Genomic DNA, 17,285 nt, shown 5'->3' on the forward strand with positions numbered 1-17,285 from the left:
TGGAAATCAACTACGCTGAACAAAATGGCTATCTCAAAATTTTTGATTGGATGTGTTTGGGGAAATGGTGGGCGTGAAAGGCGTGTTACCTGCCTTCCAATTACTTTTGACTATTACAAAGGGGACTAGCCATTCCAATTTCCAATCGAATGAGCCCTTTTAGAGGTTTCTACGACAACTCCTTCGATACAAAGTGTCCTGGTATGGAAAAACAAATCGATGTTAAGTCCCCCAAAAATGTTTGGGGAAATTTTGGGCTTGAGAGGGGGGTTAGTTGCCTTCCAATTACTTTCAACTATCGAAAAGGGCAATAGCCCTTTGAATTTCCAATCGAGTGAGCCCTTTTTCAAGTGTTTACGATAACGCTTTCTATAAGAACCTTATATGCCCCCAGGGCATTACTTACAAACCTTGCCATGAATACTGTGGAGGGGGAAGGGTGTGTCCAGCTCAGAGGTATAATTTCCGGACCATTCAACTGCGTTGAACAAAATGGCTATCTCAAAATTTTGACTGGATGTGTTCGGGGATATGGTGGGCGTGGAAGGGCTAATAGTTGCCCTCCAATCACTTTCGACTAATAAAAAGAGCACTCGCCATGTCAATTTCCAATCGAATGAGCTGTTTTTGAAGTTTCTACGACAACACTTTCTATAAAAACCTTATATGCCCCCAGGGCATATTTTAGAACCCTTGCCCTGAGGACTGTGGGGGGGGGGGTTGTCATCCTCAAAAATATAATTTATGTCTGGAAATCAACTACGCTAAACAAAATGGCGATTTTAAAATTTTGATTGGGTGTTTTTGGGAAACCCTGGACGTGGAAGGGGTGTTAGTTGCCTTCCAACCACTTTCGACTATTAAAAAGGGCACTAGCCATTCCAATTTTCAATCGAATGAGCCCTTTTCGAAGTTTCTACGACAACTCTTCGATATGAAGTGCCCTGGTATGGAAACAAAAATAAATTGTGCCAACATCGTTCTTTACTTAGGCAGCGCGATTTTGCTGCCTATGAAATTTTTTTTATGAATTATAGATCGCACGATTCTGTGTGCTCATCAGTAAACCCTGTAATTGTTTGTGGGGGCCATTGGTAACTCTGATAAGGTTGTTTTTTTTTCTGTTGGACAACCACCAGAGACCAGCTGTAGAGAGATCCAAGTAATTCCCTGAGAAGAAAAACACCTGTACCATATAAGGCCCGTTCTTTTGCACTAAGATCTTACATATAAAAACTCACATCTTTCTGCAAAGATTTCCGTTCTTTTAACTCATCTTTGTTCTAAGATCTTACAGCTCACTGATGCTAGCAAAAAGAATGAAAGACGCCAATGTTCTGCCATATAGAACAATGATGAGAGAACTTTGATGATATACTCATCATTGTTCTTAGACCGCTGATCAGAGCAGAATGATGAAAGATGTTTGCAAAAGAACGCTATAAGATGTAAGATCTTAGTGCTAAGATTTCACTTTTAAGCGTTCTTTGTCAAAAGATGTAAGATCTTAGCAGAAAGATGAGTAAAAGAACGGCCCTATAGCTTCACAGCTACATCATAAAATGTGATCACTAAGGTGGCTGTTAAGCGAGATTTGGAGTGAATGCTATGATACTATTAGGCGTCTTGGAAGACTCCTCAGAGTATTTGTCGCATTGAAAATTGCAGAAGATTATAGGCTAATATTGTCTTTAAAACTTATTGTAACTGAAACTTTTTGTTTTAATTTTTACATTTTATTTTACCGACTTTGGTAAGGCATGCTAACCTACTCATATGTTACTTCACAATCAATATAAAACATTTTAAAAACAATTTGTGACAATTTGAAAAAAACAGTTGTTTAAACAATTTTTAAAAACAGCGAAAAACAACTTAAGACTGAATTTAAAAACCAATTTGTTTACTTCCAAGAAATTTATGAATGGATACAAATAAACTTGGACCCTTAATTGAAATCAATATTTTGGTGAATTATAATTAATCTATTTTTGAATTCATCTAGGTCTAGTCTGGGCATTGCTATAATTGTTTTGGCAATGATAGTCCTGAATTTCCGTTAAACCCATGTTAAAATACCAAAGTTCATTCTATTATTTAAAAATTCAGTTATCCATACCTTTTGAGATAAAATCCTCCATACGTAATGAATTCGACTATTATTAATTTTAGGCTCAGGACATAATTAAATCCACAGCGAACCACTAAAGGTATATACATCTGATATGTTCGATAACATACACGCCAGGATGCAATTTTTCGACGTTGGTATTTTTTAAGACCACGCATATACAGTGGCCGTCATCAGAAGGCCAGCTTGAGTCTATCTGCTGATGATAGCCACTTTATATACTACTGAATTATCCAGAGATTTTGTTGTTGTTTCACTGTCAAATAGAAGACTTTGTCCTTATTAAACTGCTATTTGTACGATTTTTTCACGGGGGGGGGGGGGGCAAGCCAAGGTGCCGAAAAACTGTGTCTTTACGCACATAATAGATCAGAACCTTATATTTTGGGGAGGGGGCTGAGCCATTCAAGAAAATGCTCCAGGAAAGGTTTTAACCCCCGGCCTTCTTCCCACACAGATGTTTCATGCAAAACTTATATTTTATTTACGTATTTATTAAAACGAAACTTTAGTTTGCCTACGTGTAAAGACCGATATATTAAGTGAGTTATGCTCATAGTATTTAATTCTAAATTACTTAATTGTTTTTGGTGTGTGTATGAGGTAGGGGGTAAACCTAGACAGATTTTTTTTATAATGGTGTGATTTTTATTCCTTTTTTTTTTTACCAGAGATTGTCATTTTGTTTCTGAATACAGCAAGATTTCTCCCTTTCTTGTATTTTATTTATCCTCCAGGAGAGGCATAGCCACCCATTATATCCCCTACCCAGAGTGCATTTGTATGACTTTCTACACTAGGACAATTATCAAATAATTAAACATAAATTTCGTACAACTTAGTAAATTTAAAGCTCATTTTCTATGACAGAGACATGTATCTATTTTCTAATTTTCTTTGGACGTAAGGTTCTAGCTAGTCGCTGATGCAAATTAATTCTAAACCATGCCTTTTTATATTATTATTTTATTTGTTCAACTTTAGGCCGGAAATTAACAAAAATAAACTTTAGCGAGAGATAAAAGATTTTTCTTAGTTAAGGATTTGGACTTCTCCATTCCATCAAGTTTTGCCTGCAATTTTCCTGAATATTTCGTAGTAAAATTGGTTCCATCCCAGACACGCACAGAGGACAGTCTTGAGTCGCGCTTTCCACGGAGGGATGCCAAGCTATAAAAAAACGTCAAATTCAGAGTTTAGCGTGAGCTTTCCAAGTGCCAGAAACCTCAGTATTATCTACCCAGTATTCAATACAGCTTATTTTAATTTTATTTTTGTCACGACAACCAATGAAAACTAATTTTTCTTACTAAGAAAATCGTTTTCATTGGCTGTCAGTGACGAAAATCAGTTGCACAATACTGAATGTGGGGCTAATTTTACCATGAACATCAGGTTTTACTTGAATTCTTCCCTCATGTAACTCCAGCCGACTCAATTTTGGCAAAGCATCAAAATATAATAAACCATAAAAATGTCCCCAATCCCGCCATGCGGAAGTGTGAATCTGGAATCGACTACAAACTTGTAAATCAGTTTTTCTATAACAGGACATGGCGACCACACTGATGTTATATTACGATGCCAATGTTATTGTCCTTGACTGGGTTAGTGGTTCTGCTCCTCCTTATACACAAGCAGTTGCCAATATACGTTTAATTGGTACAATGGTTGCGCAATTCATAGTGGAAGTATCGGTAAAGTATATTTGGTATCTTAGTTGTGTTTTTTGTACTTCCGTCTCAGACCTAATGAAAACATTTGCCACTGATATCGTAACCGACTCTTATTTATTGCGAACAATTAACCTTTGGCCTTTACTGCTCAACGAACGTACCTCTCTCTCTCTCTCTCCATATAAATAAATATATATATATATATATATATATATATATATATATATATATATATATATATATATATATATATATATATATATATATATATATATATATATATATATATATATATATATATATATATATATATATATATATATATATATATATATATATATATATATATATATATATATATATATATATATATATATATATATATATATATATATACTGTACTGTTTTAATAGCTGGAAAACATGTGAGAATTGAAGTTTGGTTAATTCTAATGAAATAAAACAAAATAGGATAAAAAATATACAGTTTAGAAACAAATTTGGGCTAAATATTTGCACATTAGGGGGATGGGGGTAAAGCATAGCATATATTGAATGCGTAATTCTAACCTAGGTACCTTTTCTCCCCTAAACACCAAAAAACTAAAGTTTAAATATAGTTCCCGGAGAGAAAAATACCTTGTTTATACCGTCAGATAGGATTCATCGGGTAATGCGTGTTGCAGACTAACAGGCAGGTTTTTACTATATCTGATCTTCGCATTCGCGCGTGTTTTCCAGCTAATTGGACAGTATCATATATATATATATATATATATATATATATATATATATATATATATATATATATATATATATATATATATATATATATATATATATATATATATATATATATATATATATATATATATATATATATATATATATATATAAAAAAAAAAAAAAAAAAATATATATATATATATATATATATATATATATATATATATATATATATATATATATATATATATATATATATATATATATATATATATATATATATATATATATATATATTATGTTTAAGAGGTAATTACTTGGCAAAAAAAAAAAAAAAAAAAAAAAAAAAAAAAAAAAAAAAAAAAACTGTCGTCCTAATCCAGCAATTGAGACAAATGTGCACTTGAACGAGGCTCTCACCTTGCACATCCATCCAACTACCTAGGACCAAACAGTATACCCAAACCATCAACCAAATAGAAAAGTCCAAATCCATGCAAAGTTGTCATCAATAAATGTAAGTCGTTGTAAAATTACCAGCAAAAGCACCTTAAATCTAGCAAAATATTTCGAAGTAAAACCTTCCATTTAGTGCTCATCAGAAGAATACCACCGGCCTTAACGGGTTTCGAGGCTTTACATTCTTTACCCAGCACGGTGGCGCCTCTACCATGAGATCTATATGGTAACCCTATGTCAGGTCAAACCTGTGAAATACATGCATACTAGTCAAGCTATTAAAAATTTTATACAAAAAGTGTTTAAATGTTTCCATAATCCACTCCCAGAGGTCACTGAAAGAAACCATTCTGGCACAAATGACTACATGTACATACTTAAAATTTATTGGTTTCTGGAGAAAATTACAACTTTAAAAAAAAAAATGATTGACTGAAACCCATAGAAACTAACACGTTAATATCTCATAACAACATATCTTTCATTATGTCTTTATAATTTTTTGTCTAATTAACTAAGAGTTCATGATAAATGAAGATAAATTTTTTTAATAGCCGACAAATTTTTTTGGCTTAAAAACCTCTTAAGATCAGTTTTTCTCTCAGCTTTTTACATCTATTTTTAAAATATGTGTAATTACTGCATATTTTTGCATACCTAAATAATTGTGAATAACAAGCCGAATAAGTAATATTTGAATGTATATTACTTTCAAGATATGGAAAATTAATTACTTCAAAATTAAAATCATCCGTTTTATTATATAATTTAAAAACTTATTTATTATTATTTGAAATATTAATATTTAAATCTAAGAAATGGTTGGAGTGTCCCATCCCATAGCTAGGCTCAAGAATTAACTCTTGTGGATAAATATTTTTTGAAATCTCAATAAACTCTGCACAATTTATTACCAAGAGATCGTCCAGATATCTTTTATTATTTGAAAGGTTATATTTTACGTTGTTTGGGCTATTTTTATATATCATATATTCATATTCTAATTGACTTAAAAACAGGTCTGCTATGAATGGACTTGCATTCCCACCCATAGGAATACCTACAGTTTGTTTATATAAATTCCCACTAAATCTTATAAATGTATTAAATAGAACAATTTCCAATAAATCGCATACCATATCCAAGCTATAACATCTTGAATTAATAGTGCTTCTCAAGAAATTCGTCCATCGGGTTTTTTTATTAAAAGTATCAATTTTCAAAAATCCTATATTAGAAAAAATAAAAGATTTCTTTATCACCGTTTTCAATTTTTCTAATACTAAATTTAGTGACAAATTTTTATAAAGAGTAGTAAAATCAAATGAATCGACTCTTTTAGCTGATTAAATAAAAAAAATAAGTTTTTTAAACTGAAAGTAAGGAGCGACATTAAAACTTAAAACGAACAGAAATTATTCCGTATATGAAAGGGGGTGTGCCCTCCTCAACGCCTCGCTCTTTACGCTAAAGTTTTTTTTGTTTAAAAAAAAAAGTTGTGAGAAAGTCAAACTTTAGCGTGAAGAGCCAGGCGTTGAGGAGGGCACAGCCCCTTTCATATACGGAATAATTTCTGTTCGTTTTAAGTTTTAATGTCGCTCCTTACTTTCAGTTTAAAAAACTTGTTTTTTTTTATTTAATTATGAATAGGCTTGAGATTGGTCCAAGGGGCAAAAATTGTTTTCATTTTGATGTCCTTGGTACTTTGTCTTGTAAGTCGTAAATTAGACAAACCTTACTTTACCATACCATATACAAGTTTTCATTCTAGTATACCAAGTTTTGACATGTTTTGGCGAGTCTACTGTTCTGACACTCCCATTTAATAAATTTCAGTCCAAGAAGTATGTATAATTTTTAGTAATACAGCTATTTTAAAAGTTGTGCTACCATACGGCAAATTAGGAATAAGAAGTTAAGAAAATGGTCCAATATATAATATATTTCGACTAGTCTGTTGTCTTCAAAGTGCTTGATAATTAATAAAAAAAATGAGATGAATATCTTCAATTAATAGCATTGAAGATTTTGCTAAAACAATCTGACTGGTTTAAAGTGTAATTGTTGAAAATCACGTCAGGATTTTTCAATAAGCACCTCTTTTCAAATGTCAATGAATCTTCCATAGAGTGGTAATGAAACTTTAGTTATAACAAGGGGGTGACCCTCTCGCTACTTACTTTGGAAAAATTCGCTGGTTCATTTAAAGGTTTAGCTAAATTTTTAACGAAAACTAAGGTTTAAGCTCTAACCTAAAAGGATACTTACGATCATTGTTCGTATCATAAACGCAATTTCCAAGCCAACAAGTCGTGTGTTAGCCGTTGCTTGAGTGTAAAGGGGCAAAGATCCTCCTCCCCAATCGACGATAATAGTATTGTAATCGCCATGTCCAAGAAGAGCAATTGCCATCTCCTGGAATTAAATAAGTAGTTTTTGAAACAAAATTAAAATAGCCACGAGATAGGGGCTTTTGTTGTACTCTAAAGGGGCAAAGATCCTTCTCCCCAGTGGACGATGATAGTATTGAAACTGCCATGTCCAAGAAGAGCAATTGCCATCTCCTGGAATTAAATAAGTAGTTTTTGAAACGAAAATATTGAGTTCAGGAGAAGGGCCCGTGGAAAATTAAAATACTCAAGTAGGTAAAACTCTCCTAGATTTTTTCAAAAACTAACTTCATCATCTAGTAATTATGAAAATGATTTAAATTTCCTCCATTTTGTTTGTGAACCGAAAAAAAAATTGAAGGTTCTTAGAGATCAAGAGACGAGAATGGGCATGAAAATTAAAGTAAACTAAACTAAGCGGCTCAGAGTAGAAATTAATGGGAGTAAAGAGTGATACTTTAGAACAAGAAAATCAACCAAGTGAACCACTTCGCTTAAAACTTCACCAACTTTACTTACCACTTCACCTGGGTAGTATTAAAAGGAAAAACGGCGGATGCAATGAAGTTGTAAAAAGTGGAATAGCCAAAAGGTAGGGGCTTTTGTTACAATTAAAAAAAAGTTTGAAGACTAGCAAGATAAGTATGCCAACTGATATATATTGAAAACATGGGTGCTTTGAAGGTGTTTAAGTGTTTAAGTGAAGGTGTTTAAGTGTTGAAGGTGTTGAAGTAAGTGTTCAAGGTGTTTAAGTGTTGCTTTGAAACATGGGTGCTTTCAAGTTTTGAGGATGATATGCTGGAATTTTTCCAAAGGAATTGTCAAAGGACAGTTTTATGTACTCATTTAACCGACTGTATATCAAAAAAATAGCTGTAAGAAAATAGTCGTTCGAGCCCACCTCTTAGGTTATAATAAATGAACGGTTAAAATTTGTCGCCTAAAAATCGTGGTTGGCTAATGTTTTATTTTCGTCGTTCCAAATTACTAATTTTTGGGATATATCAAATATTCCTCAGTATCACCATGTTATTATTTTTAAAAACGAATGGATCCACTGTTACTGGCTCAATGCTTGAGCCTTCAGGGCCCGTTGCCTCCACATCCCAAAACTAAATTGTCAATTAAATAAAAAAAACAAGTTTTTTAAACTGAAAGTAAGGAGCGACAATAAAACTTAAAACGAACAGAAATTATTCCGTATATGAAAGGGGCTGTCCCCTCCTCAACGCCTCGCGCTTTACGCTAAAGTTTTTTATTGTTTTAAAAAATAAAGTTGTGAGACAGAGTCAAACTTTAGCGTAAAGAGCGAGGCGTTGAGGAGGGGACAGCCCCTTTCATATACGGAATAATTTCTGTTCGTTTTAAGTTTTAATGTCGCTCCTTACTTTCAGTTTAAAAAACTTGTTTTTTTTATTTAATTTCTGATCGTTTTTTAGTTAATGCAGCTTTTATTTGCATAAAAATTTTACTTTTCTTTTGCTAAATGGATGTCTTTACAAATAAACTTACGTAGCTGACGTCTATAGTCGTATATTTTTCTTCTGGCAAAACATACAAAGTTGCAGATTTTTGCAGATATGAGTTTGAAACCTATGTAATAGGGTTTTCTGACACGCTAAATCTGACGGTGTGATTTTCATTAAAATTCTTTCACTTGTAGGGGATGTTTCCCCCCTCTTTAAAAAATCGAGTAAATTTTCTCAGGCTCGTAGCCTTTGATGAGTAACACTAAACTTAATAAATTTTAAATATTTAGGATCAGCATTATAAACACATTCTTTTGATACATTTATTGACATCAAAATTTCGTTTTTAAAAGTCTCGATTACTATTGAGCCGTATCGCTTGTTTTTCTATTGTTTTTTTTATTACGTATATGTTATTACTTATATGAAGGGGTTCTCCCCTTAGTCAATACCACGCTCTTTACGTTAAAAGTAAAAAAAAAATTTGATTCACAAACCCCTCAATCACAAAGGCCGGTTAATTAGAATAGATGCTCTTTTGAAAGCACTAAAAAAAACTGTAGCGTAAAGAGTGAGGTATTGACTTGGGGGAGAACCCCCTCACATACGTTATAATTTCTGTTCGTTTTAAGTTCTAATATTCCTTCTTACATTTCAGTTGAAAAAACTTGTTTTTTTTATTTAACTTCTGATCGTTTCTTAAATAATGCTTGGAAATCCGGCGCCCCCGTCATATAAATGTCCCTTACCCCAAAGAAACATCCTCCCTGGACATTTTATCCAGAGTAATACCCTCCTCTCGCCCCCCCCCCCCCCTCGAGAAAAAATCCTTCCTGAAAATGGTTGTATACTTCCCAATAACCAATAAATAATGCTGGCAAGTCCGGCGCCCCCTTCATGGCAATTTCCCTTCCCCCATGAAAACTTCCTTCATGGAAAGATCCTTCCATATAGCCTCTGACCCTCTCCTTCCCCCACCTACCAGAAAAAATCTCCTCTGAAAAAGTCTGTATACTTCCCAATAACCAATCCTATATGTTAACATTGAGTAAAGTTCATAACTTTCAGCCCTCCCCCTGGGGACTTTGGGGGATCAAGTCATCCTAAAAGACATTTTTATCATATTTTCGACCATGCTGAACAAAATGGCCATCTCAAAATTTTGATCGGGTGACTTTGGGAAAAAAATGAGCGTGGGAGGGGGCCTAGTTGCCCTCAATTTTTTTTGGTCACTTAAAAAGGGCACTAGAACTTTTAATTTTCCGTTCCAATGAGCCCTCCCACGATATTCTAGGACCACTGGGTCGATACGATCACCCCTGGGAAAAAAAAAAAAACAACAACAAACAAACAAACAAATAAACACGCATCTGTAATCTTCTTCTGCCAAAAAATGGAAAATTCAAAATTTTTGTAGATAGGAGCTTGAAACCTCTTCAGTATGGTTCTCTGACACGGTGAATATGATGGCTTGGTTTTTATTTAGGTTCTGTAACTTTTAGAGGGTCTTTTTCCCTTTTTTCGAAAATCAGCCAAATTTTCTCAGGCGCGTAACTTTTGATGAGTTGATCTAAACTTAATGAAAATTAAATATTTGAAATCAGTATCCAAATTTAATTCTTTTGATGTATCTAGTGATATCAAAAATCCGTTTTCTAGAGTTTTGGTTGCTATTGAGCCGGGTCGCTCTTTACTTACAGTTCGTTACCACGAACTGTTTGAAACATTCACCAAAGAATCTATCACTTGTAACGAGTTATTAACACTCCAATATGGGTTAAAGTTAGAAAATTTTTTAATTCCAGAGCAATATGCTTTAAATTTATTTCTAATTTCTCCTAAAATTAAAGATAGATCAGTAGCCGCAATTCTGGTTGGACACCTTGCTGCCCCAGCAATAAAACGTGGTTTTGGTGGATTTTTGTGAAATTTTATCGTCCAATATAAGAAAGGAAACTGTTTGTCATTATCATTTATTTTGATATTGAAATTTTTCAAAATTCTTTCTTATATATTTTCAATTAAACTATTCTCCTCCATATGGGCCTTTTCGTATGTATTTGTTGTTTGTAACTCTTTTGATAAAATATCACAATAGAGTTTCTGACAAATTATGGCAAAATTATTGCTAGCTTTATCAACTGGTACAATTATTTTACTGGTACAATTTTTTTACTGGCCGTTTAATGACCCCCTAAAATTTATAGAATCTTAATGGAATTATAGAATCTTCACCATCATATTCAGCGTATCAGAGAACCTTACTGCGGAAGTTTCAAGCTCCTATCTACAAAAATGTGGAATTTTACATTTTTTGTCAGAAGAGAGATCACGGATGCGTGTTTATTTTTTTTTTTATTATTTTTTTTTCAGGGGTGATTGTATCGACTCAGTGGTCCTAGAATATCGTAAGAAGGCTCATTGGAACGGACATTAAAAGTTCTAGTGCCCTTTTTAAGTGACAAAAAAATTGAGGGCAACTAGGCCCCTCCCACGCTCATTTTTTTCCCAAAGTCACCCGATCAAAATTTTAAGATAGCCATTTTGTTCAACATGGTTGAAAATATGATAAATATTGCTTTTAGGATGACTTAATCCCGCGAAGTCCCCGGGGGGAGGGATGAAAGTTATGAACTTTACCCAATGTTAACATATATTATTGGGAAGTATACAGACGTTTTCAGGTGGGATTTTTTCTTGTAGTGGGGGGAGGGGAGTGGGCGGGTCGTAGGTTATGTGGGAGGATTTTTCCAACAAGGAACTTTTCATGGGGGAAGGGACATTGCTATGAAGGGGGTGCCGGATTTCCCAGCATTATTTAAAAAAAGATCAGAAATTACATATAAAAAAACAACAAGTTTTTCACCTGAAAGTAAGGAGCAACATCAAAACTTAACACGAAAGAAAACATTAGGTATATAATTGGGTTCCCCCACTAGTCAATACCTCGCTCTTTAAGCCAAAGAGTTTTTAGTACTTTCATAAAAAACTATTTATTCTAATTAACGGCATTTGTGATTAAGGGGTCATTTTTAAAGAATTGGAACAAAACTCGAACTTTAGCTTAAAGAGCAAGGTATTGACTAGGGGGTGAACCCTCTAATATACGTATTAAAAATATATGAATATAGACGTTCATTACGTAAGTTAATTCTTAAGTTACGTATATTTATTACTAATAAAAACGTTCGTAAATAGAATTAAACAAGTTTCGAGAAAGCCATTTAACCAAATAAAAGCAAAATTAATGTTCAAATTCTGTTTTAATTGTTCATGTACGGTGAGCCAAAATCAAAACCTGCATTAATTCAAAAACGTTCAAAAATTAAATAAAAAAAAGAAGTTTTTTTAACTGAAAGTAAGGAACGACGTTAAAACTTAAAACGGACAGAAACTATTCCGTATATGAAAGGGGCTGTCCCCTCCTCAATGCCTCGCTCTTTACGCTAAAGTTTGACTTTCTCACAACTCTATTTTTTTTAAACAATGAAAAACTTTAGCGTAAAGAGCGAGGCGTTGAGGAGGGGACAGCCCCTTTCATATACGGAATAGTTTCTGTTCGTTTTAAGTTTTAACGTCGTTCCTTACTTTCAGTTAAAAAAACTTGTTTTTTTATTTAATCATCGTGAAGGGACTATCTGAATCATCAACATTGGTAGATTTTGCTTGCATTTTCTCTATTTTCTTACTCCCGTTTTGGTTAGAACCAGTACCATTACAAGATTCAGGAATAAACAGAACAGAGGGGCCTACTCCAAAGATACTTGATTTAAATTTGAATAGAACTGTTTTTCAGGTCCCAATATTTGCTTTACCTTTATATTATGATAAATAAATATCAAAATCAAGGTACGGACGTTACATAAATAATTTTGGCCAATCATTATCGACGAGTTGTATATTTGAAACTGTTCTTCCCAATTTCATTTCTAATGATGGTATACTGCTGTTTTGGGCATTTCTTTACCATTTTATCAGGACACATTTTTAACTCCCCATATATGTTTTCTAGAATGATTTTTATAAAAAGGTTTCTCTTGGTGTTCAGGAAGGGGTTTATCCTCTCACTTCAGAATCGAACCCATTAAAATATGATGAAATGGGATTCATCCTATTTCCCGGAAAAAACTCCCTAGCAATTTTCGTTACTGTCGAAGTCCTCAACACTTCTCCGAATTATCGCTCTATGAAGAAATTTTTGTCCTCATTCCTTGATCATCCTGATACCCGAAGCCTCATCTACTAAATTGAATATATAAACTACCAATTCTTCGCTCCCCAGCGTTCGTTAAAAATGAACTAGGAACCAATTACTGATTTCTTGGAAAGGTTATGTCATGTACGGCAGTCAAATCGAAAGTTACGGGACACAATTAACAAAGTTCTTAGACGAGAGGAAGTCTTGTTACTCTTGAAAAAAATGTGGGTTTAAACCTCCTCTGAGGCTTTTCGTACCTAATTGGCTTCCTTTGTCTAACTTTGTTCAAAATAGAAAAATGTAATCCAATCTTTTATTTCTGACATGCTTACAACTATTTAAAACTCGCCGCTTAGATATTATTATTGAACTGCTGGTTATCTAAGACCGTATCCAGGATATTTGTTTGGAGATTGGGGGGGGGGGGGAGGAGGTCAGGTGGTAGGGGTCTATCAAATCTTTTTTTACGGGAGAGGTTACCAAAAGAATGAAGAAGAAGGGTTCTACCTCCCATGAACTTTGTATAGCGATCTAAAATAAGTTTTTTTCACCTGCATTTTGAAAGCCAATTTATGAGCCGGACAAATATTTTTAAGTTTCTCATAAGAAATATTTTTTAAATCTATTTTTGACAACTGAATACGAGTCATTTTCGAATTTTGTAATTTACGTTAAAACAAGGACGACCATCGTCAACAGTACCCAAAATAAAACTGGAATTTAGTGGAAAAAAGTTGTTACAAAAATGCTTGATTTTACGGGGGTTGAAAATATCTAAATCATATCAAGCTTGCTTCATATCTATCAAAATTGATTTTAATATTATCTAAAGTTGTATAATTTTAGAAAGGGGAAAATAACCCAAAGCCTGGTGGGATCTTCATGGAATGGCACCCAAAACTTCAGTGCGTCTGCTTATCCCAAGCTGAAGTTTTTGGCCCACTATCTACACAAATGCAAAGTTTAATGTTTTACTCGAGACAAACGATCAGGGATGTGACTTAATTTGGTTGTTTTGTGGGGTTTTAAATTCTAGCGTTAGTTTAAGTTGCAAAATCAAACTGTGCTCCATTAAACTGCTGTAATTTTATACTGTTGAGTGTTTCTGTTGGCACCTATTAGCCCGATTACGCAAAATACAAGAAAAAAACAGACACAACACCAGAAGAAAACGAGGAAATTTGTAAAGACAGATAGAAAAAAGTAACAAAAAACAAACTTACTCAAAAAACTAATCGATAAAACAATGTTTAGAGCTAAAATCCTAAAATAAAATCCTAAAATCCTAAAATAAAATCCTAAAATAAAATCCTAAAATCCTAAAATAAAATCCTAAAATCCTAAAATAAAATCCTAAAATCCTAAAACAAAATTCTTAAATCCTAAAATAAAATCCTAAAATCCTAAAATAAAATCCTAAAATCCTAAAATAAAATCCCATTTAAAAGAGTGTCAGGTTTGTCATTTTACATAGATTCAACGGAAACTGACAAAAAAAGAAAAAAAGGTGATGAGACTGGGACTTCATTTTATGATCTTAGTTTTAAAATCTGTTTTGTCGATGCAATTTTTTAAATATGTTTGTTTTCTTTGTTTTTTATTGTACTTCGGCCATGACGGCTGTTGCATATATAGCCGAAATATCCACATAGGTTGTATTTAATGTCTTGAAAAATTTCCTCGTTATCTTCTCTTGTTTTGCATGATGGGAAGGAAGTGTGGTTTTCGTCGGCATTTAAGAAAAAACACTTTTGGACGGACACTTGGACGGAAGAGATAGTCATTTTGTTCAAAATTGTTCAAAGATCATATAAAAAAGGCCTTCGGGGTTGAAATAGCCCCCCAGAACCTAGGGGCATGGGTTGCAAGTTTTGCCGCGAAGGCATATAAGGTTTTTGTGGAATTGGTGGTCCTATGAACTTTTAATAGGGCTCATTTGATTTCAAATTGGAAGTTATTCTGCTTTTATAAAATTCAGAATTGAATTGAGGGCAACTAACACCCTATCCCTTCCACAACCATAATTTTCCAAAACAAGCGTCCAATCAAAATTTGATATGTCTACTTTCTTCAGCATTGTTGAAAGGTCATATAATTATGCCTTTGGGAACGTCAAACTCCTCAGAGCCCCCAGAACAAAGGCTGTAAGTTAGGCAATTCGTTCACTGTTTACATATAGTATATATTATTGGGAAAGGTATGCATGCTTGACCTTTAGTTGATTGACAAAGGGTATTCAGGTGAGCCTTTTAGAGAAGGTCGAGGGGAGTGTTGAACTAAATCAAAACAAATTTTGTATAAGGGCTGTCAAAAGGGTACAATTCAGGAACTACATAGCATATTAATCTAAGATTTTCAAAAAATGATAAGGGAGATGATCAATTGACCAAAAAGGCAATATTTGTACGCTACTACTAGTACTACAACTATTAGCACTACTACTGCATCCACTACTACAATCACAGTACTACATTTAAAATATTGAGGGGAAATTTGAACTAAATCAAAAGACATCATATACATTCAAATTGTCAAAAGAGCGTATCTCAAGAATAGATTCGAGTATTAAGATGGAACTTTCAACAAATATTTAAAGGGGAAGATTGATTGACCAAGGGAACAATGTGTGCATGCAACTACTACTACTACTGCCGCTACTTCAACTACTACCTTTATTGCATCTACAAGTAAGGCTAGGAATGGTAAGGTGAAAATCATAAAAGTATACAAATATCCGGGTTATCAAAAGGATATATCTAAAATGCCATACAAATGGCTACTTATATTAAGTTGAAACTTCCAGGACTTGATGAGAATGGCGTTCAAATCGCTAACAGGTAATACACACTCTATTAATATTACCATTACAGTTACTGTAACTAATGGCGCTAAGGGTATTAAGGTTAAACTTTTAGGAACATTTAGGGGGAAATTCAATTAAACCAAAAAATTATATGCATGCAGATTTTCAAAAGGGCATATAAGCAATATTGCAGGCAGTGCCTCTCTGTAATAGCTATAAATATCATTGAAACTTTTAAAGGAGCTAACTTAACTCAAGATTAAAAGTTCTAGTGCTCTTTTTAAGATTCAGAACAGGATGGAGGACATGTGGCCCTCCTCCCAAGTCCATTAATTTTCCAACACACATCCAATCAAAATTTTGAGACAGCCATTTTATTCAGCACTGTATAACAGTCCAGCAGCTAAGTCTCTAGGTATATTAAATATTTCGACCCCCCACAATTATGCAATTGGACCATTATACTTTATAACTAAACGTTCCTTTAAAACTAAATCAAAAGGTATTGTGTGTATGGTTGCCAATAAGAAACTGAGCAATATATCGACAACGACTGGGGGTATTAATTTGAAACTTATGGGTTACTACTATCACTAATTCTGCTCTTACAAATTGAATAAATTAAAAGACTGTAAATGTATCCAAGTCTTTAAACAGCATAGACAGAAAATTCGGGAATGATATTAAGTCTATTTTTCAGGTTAACTTGAGGAGTTTTAAACTCAAATCAAATAATACTATTTATATCAGGATTAAAAATTGTCGAAGAAGTTTCTCCAACATAGAAGTAGTAAGCCAAACTATGGATTCTTACAAAAAAAAAGACGAACAGATTTAAAATATATTTTTTTCCATTAAAAAGACTATCATAGGCAGGGCAATAGCGCTGCCTAAGTGAAGAACGATGTTGACACACTGTATTATTCCTTTTTTTTTGGGGGGGGGGGGTTCTTAGTTTTAGACCAGGGAATTTCTTATCAAAGAAGTTGTCGTAGAAACTTGGAAAAAGGCTCATTCCATTAGAAATTGGAAGGGCTTGTGCCGTTTTTAATAGTAGAAAGTGAATGGAAGGCAACTAGCACCCCTCTCAAGCCCATCATTTCCCAAAACACATCCAATGAAAATTTTGAGATAGCCATGTTGCTCAACGTAGTTGAAAGTTCTCGAAATTAGTTCATTGAGGATGATAACCCCCCTACCCCCCCCCCCCCCACAGCCCTCAGGGCGACGGTTATATGTTATGCCCTGGGGGGATATAAGGTTTTTATAGAAAACGCTGTCGTAAATACTTCAAAAAGAGCTCATTCAACTGGAAATAGAAATGGCTAGTGCCCTTTTTAATTGCTGAAAGTGAATGGAGGGCAACTAACCCCCTCTCACGCCCACCATATCCATAAACACATGAAATCAAAATTTTGAGATATCCATTTTGAT

At 33.7% G+C, this 17,285-nt stretch overlaps 1 protein-coding gene across 2 annotated transcripts in view; it reads left to right on the forward strand.

Moving 5' to 3' along the window:
* LOC148944805 (pancreatic lipase-related protein 2-like) overlaps positions 1–17,285 on the forward strand; it is a 124,656-nt gene that overhangs the window by 49,457 nt on the left and 57,914 nt on the right. For both annotated transcript variants that reach the window (XM_089099674.1, XM_089099675.1), the window contains exon 4: positions 3,682–3,828. In XM_089099674.1, coding sequence (XP_088955800.1) covers positions 3,682–3,828 — 147 coding nt within the window. The remainder of the gene's footprint in view (positions 1–3,681; positions 3,829–17,285) is intronic.

Source organism: Artemia sp. Qi Xiang Cuo, chromosome 14 (assembly GCF_049724085.1).
Source record: "Artemia sp. Qi Xiang Cuo chromosome 14, ASM4972408v1, whole genome shotgun sequence".
Lineage (NCBI taxonomy): Eukaryota > Metazoa > Arthropoda > Branchiopoda > Anostraca > Artemiidae > Artemia > Artemia sp. Qi Xiang Cuo.